The 5,000-nt window shown below is 43.6% G+C and overlaps 1 protein-coding gene across 1 annotated transcript in view; it reads right to left on the reverse strand.

Moving 5' to 3' along the window:
- Positions 1–5,000, reverse strand: part of LOC134063768 (inhibitor of nuclear factor kappa-B kinase subunit alpha-like) — a gene marked incomplete at its 3' end in the record, with an annotated part of 15,898 nt that overhangs the window by 4,996 nt on the left and 5,902 nt on the right. Inside the window, 2 exon segments of the mRNA XM_062519473.1 lie at positions 1–75; positions 1,902–2,026. The exon segment at positions 1–75 is cut by the window's left edge and continues 33 nt beyond it. Of these exon segments, the coding sequence (XP_062375457.1) occupies positions 1–75; positions 1,902–2,026 (200 nt within the window).

The following is a 5,000-nucleotide window of genomic DNA, read 5'->3' on the forward strand; positions in this document are numbered from 1 at the left end:
GAGAAGCGCACTTCTCCGTTCATGTCCTCGACGGCCATGATGTCCTTGGGCCCTTTGTTGCGCACTTTGGTTGTCCTGGAGACGGAGAGCACAGAACTCCAACTTCAACTCCAACTAACAACTTCCAACTTCCAACTTCCAACTTCCAACTTCCAACTTCTAACTTCTAACTTCTAACTTCCAACTTCCAACTTCCAACTTCCAACTTCCAACTTCTAACTTCTAACTTCTAACTTCTAACTTCCAACTTCTAACTTCTAACTTCAAATTAATTTCCCTTCTAGAGTGCCAAAACATTACACATGTCTCATAACGCTTTGCAGAGTGCTAAACATTCATAGAGAGCCCATGAGTGACAGGGGCAAAGAAGAACTCTGTAGCATGTAGGAAGAAACCTCAGACAGATCCACGGCTCAAGGGCCCAACCCATCTGCCTAGGGTCACAGTAAGGTCATTTCACTTCAATCAGACAACCAAATCTCACCTTCACCTTTAACCTTTACCCCCGCAACTCCACCCTCTCACCTTTATCCCCCCCATTTTTAACCTTCCCCCCCTCACCCCCACCATACCTAGAGATTGGCAGAGCCCCTTTAGGGAGAGCCGGTCCACTTCCTATTAACTCCATTGTACCGGATTGTTCATGCAATCTGTTGAAATTCCGCTAGGGGCGTTGCCGAGCAAGTGATACATGAATTGTGGTCTATGGGGCTAAGCGGCTAGAACTCGTTTTTTTCACAGTTGACAACTTCATTTCTTAATGTACATTGTCGTAGTAGCTACCTGAGTATAGGTTTTCCACTGGAAATGAAATGAAAAGTCACTCATGTCCTTTCTGCTTTTCATAGGATGGGCCGTTTTCCCTGTAACATGCTAGCATTTAGCTCATGGATGCTCGCGACAATCGCGACCGATTACGACCGTCGTGAAGCTGAACCTTCTTTTAGGTGTATGGCCGTAAAGTGGTTCGCTTGTGTCACGTGACATGAAAACTTTGAAAGGGTTTTTAGGAATAACAACACATATTGAAAATTGTATTGGTCAGCTGATTGTCAAGTCAAGTTATCCTGCATCGCATGCATTAATGCAATTTCAGGAGAAAAAATTATATAACGAGAAATGTGGTACTGGGGGGTTCAGCTCCATTGCTACCCATTCATTCATCACTTGCTCGCGATCGCCCTCTAGTTGCAGTACCATGCGGAAGTATTTCGCTAGTGGTCCTTCTCCCCTTATTAGACATTCTCTGAGATTGGCATGGTTTTATTTTAGTTAGCCTATTAGCTGGTTTGATTTGCATTGAGCACAATGAGCATCGAATAGGCTAATAGGCTAACTCAAATAAAACCATGCCAATCTCTAAATATGGTGAAGGGTGTGTCATGATGTGGGGCTATTTAAATTCCAAGGGCCAAGGGAACTTTATCAGGATGCATGAAATAACTGGCCTTTAAAAATAAAAATCTGCCTGCTGCTATGAGAATTTAACATAGGGGTGTGTATACTTATGGCCCATATATTTTAAGGAAGAACATTTATTTGTTTATGATACATTATTCCTTCACAAAGAAGATTGGTGTCCTTAAAGGCTGGATTTTTACTCATTTCTTAAATTAAGACATTAAGATCAATTTCCAAAAGATGACTGTTTATACCTCTTTTTAGTCAACATTGTTCCTTCACAAAGAAGATTGGTGTCCTTAAAGGCTGGATTTTTACTCATTTTGTTATTTAAGACATTAAGATGACTGTCTATACCTCTTTTTAGTCACTTTAGCATTTGCATGTAAATGAATGACCTCAACTGTAAGGCAATTATGTGACGTGAGATCTTGACTTTGCTTCGGAAGTCCAATTGGTAAGTGTTCTGTGTATGTGTGTGTGTGTGTGTGTGTACATACCACTGCACAGGCTGCAGATTGTGCAGAAACGGGCGGAAGCCACAGCTGCATTCGAAGATCATTGTGCCAAAGCTCCAGTAGTCCACCGTCACCGTGTAGGGCTTATTCTCAAACAGCTCCGGAGCCTGCAACAACCAATCACAGTGTAGGGCTTATTCTCAAACAGCCAATCACAAGCCTCCGGGTCTCATACAACAGCCAATCAGAGCCTCATTTTGGTGTTTGGCATCCACAGAGCCAGCCAATCACAGTTGAAGTGTCTTCTCGACTACAGCCAATCACAGCTGAAGTGGCTTCTGACCCTAGCCAATCAAGTGACTAGGGAATGTCATGTTTATTTCCGCTGGGCTGTGGAATGTTCAGCCTCTGGAGCCCACCCTGGCCACGCCATCCCCGACCTCCTCTTACGGTTCACCAGCGTTCCCATCGCTCTGGAACACCGTAGTTCTTCAACGTTCCCATCACTCTGGAACACCGTAGTTCATTAACGTTCCCATCGCTCTGGAACACCGTAGTTCACTAACGTTCCCATCGCTCTGGAACACCGTAGTTCTTCAACGTTCCCATCGCTCTGGAACACCGTAGTTCTTCAACGTTCCCATCGCTCTGGAACACCGTAGTTCTTCAACGTTCCCATCGCTCTGGAATAGGGATGCACCGATCCGACTTTTTCATTCCCGATACCGATACCGATGCCTGGGCTCTGCGTATCGGTCGATATCCGATACCGATCCGATACCATTGTTAATTAATAAACTGTATACCTCACCATGTGGAAAAGACTAAAGGCATCAGGCTTGACTTCATTCTTCATTCTTTCCCTAACTAAACATTACTTTCCTAAAAAAAATCTAACAAAATAACACTTAGATATAAAGGTAATGTATTATTATTATTATTATTATTATAATTATCATCATTATTGATTATATTACTAGTACTAAAAATAAACAGTTGTACACCAGCAGCAACTTGGAACAGCATTCAAATTCAAGTTCACAGTTCACAGTTACTAAATAATAAATCTAACAAGAAAACAATTTTGCAGATAAAAATCCCATATGAGTGACATACATTGAAACACCCCTGCCAAAATGGTGTCACCCGCGAAACCCCTCTATTTAGTCATAGTGGTACGGTCCCACAGTTTCCCCACGATAAACTAATTAGTTCACACAGAGTTTGAATGGTGGTAAACGGTAGAAGTTGTACGTTTTATCTAATAAATGATAAGTTTTTAACAGCCAATTTGAACATTTGCATGTCTTTATACCAAGAACAGTTTATACAGAGGAGATGAAAATGACAATGTGTTTAGTTTGAGTAGCCTACTTTGTTGACTGTTACACATTAACGTGTTGCCTAAATGCAACAAAACGCATGAAGATCGTAATTAAACTATGACAAATGGTGGTTAGTATAGATATTCTTTTGATCCTATGACATAAATTTGGTATCTGTATTTATCCCATCCATGAATTTAGACACTCAGAGCACACAGTGAGGTGAGGCACACTCTAACCCGCAGCAGTGAGCTGCGCTAAATGGCTGGTTGCGCGTCATGGCTCAGCCTTTTTTTGAGACTATATTAAATTCGGATCGGCCCATGGATCGGCTCATTTTTTCCGATCCCCGATCCAGCTATTTTGTTCATATCGGGGCCGATATCCGATCCAAATATCGGATCGGTGCATCCCTACTCTGGAACACCGTAGTTCACTAACGTTCCCATCGCTCTGGAACACCGTAGTTCTTCAACGTTCCCATCGCTCTGGAACACCGTAGTTCACTAACGTTCCCATCGCTCTGGAACACCGTAGTTCACTAACGTTCCCATCGCTCTGGAACACCGTAGTTCTTCAACGTTCCCATCGCTCTGGAACACCGTAGTTCACTAACGTTCCCATCGCTCTGGAACGCCGTAGTTCTTCAACGTTCCCATCACTCTGGAACACCGTAGTTCTTCAACGTTCCCATCGCTCTGGAACACCGTAGTTCACTAACGTTCCCATCGCTCTGGAACACCGTAGTTCTTCAACGTTCCCATCGCTCTGGAACACCGTAGTTCACTAACGTTCCCATCGCTCTGGAACACCGTAGTTCACTAACGTTCCCATCGCTCTGGAACACCGTAGTTCACCAGCGTTCCCATCGGTGCACAGAAGACTGGCTGAGAGGCTGATCTTTTTGTGTGAAGTTTATGCACAGTAGGATCCCCTGATCTGTGTGACTGGACTAACGATGTCAAAGTTAACGCCCGTCACCATGGAAACATGTCCCAGTCATGAGTCCCTCGATGTGAGTGAGTCTGGATTTAACCAGGCTATCTGGAGCCAGTCAGTGGCAGCATATTGAGTGAGTCTGGATCTTCATAGAAAAGAGGGATGTTTCTGATTTAAACCATCACGTGTCAAGTTATACTGAGGGTCAACTAAGGTCATCACCAGCTTCACACTCTTCAAGAGCCTGGAGTCTGTTTGCAAGATAACACACTTCTTTCCTTGCTCTCTTCAAGAGCCTGGAGTCTGTTTGCAAGATAACACACTTCTTTCCTTGCTCTCTTCAAGAGCCTGGAGTCTGAAAAAGAACACACTTCTTTCCTGCTCTCTTCAAGAGCCTGGAGTCTGTTTGTAAGAGAACACACTTCTTTCCCGCTCTCGCTCAAAAGAGCGGTTGGGATCTCTTCATTCAAAAGACAATCCTGTGACCAATCAAATCCCAGGCCTAGCCCTGAGGAAGTCTTACAAAGGTCACCAGGCCCACACACACACACACACACACACACACACAAGAACATTCTGCACAATGAAGTTAAAGATAAGAAAGCAGACTGGAATTGCACTTCATTTAAAAGAAGCTGTTGTTTTTTAGGTGGAACTGTTTCTAGGAATTCCTTTGTTAGACACTTTGTGTGTGTGTGTGTGTGTGTGTGTGTGTTGTGAGAGAATGCAAAATCTCCAGCATGGCTCTGCAGGCACAACAGGTAAGAAAACACACTTCTACACTCACACACACACACACACATGGTACGGCAATGTGCAACAGGTAAGAGAACACACTTTTACACACACACACACAAAAACACACACACGGTATGGC

This window comes from Sardina pilchardus, chromosome 18 (assembly GCF_963854185.1).
Source record: "Sardina pilchardus chromosome 18, fSarPil1.1, whole genome shotgun sequence".
NCBI classification, from domain to species: Eukaryota; Metazoa; Chordata; class Actinopteri; order Clupeiformes; family Clupeidae; genus Sardina; species Sardina pilchardus.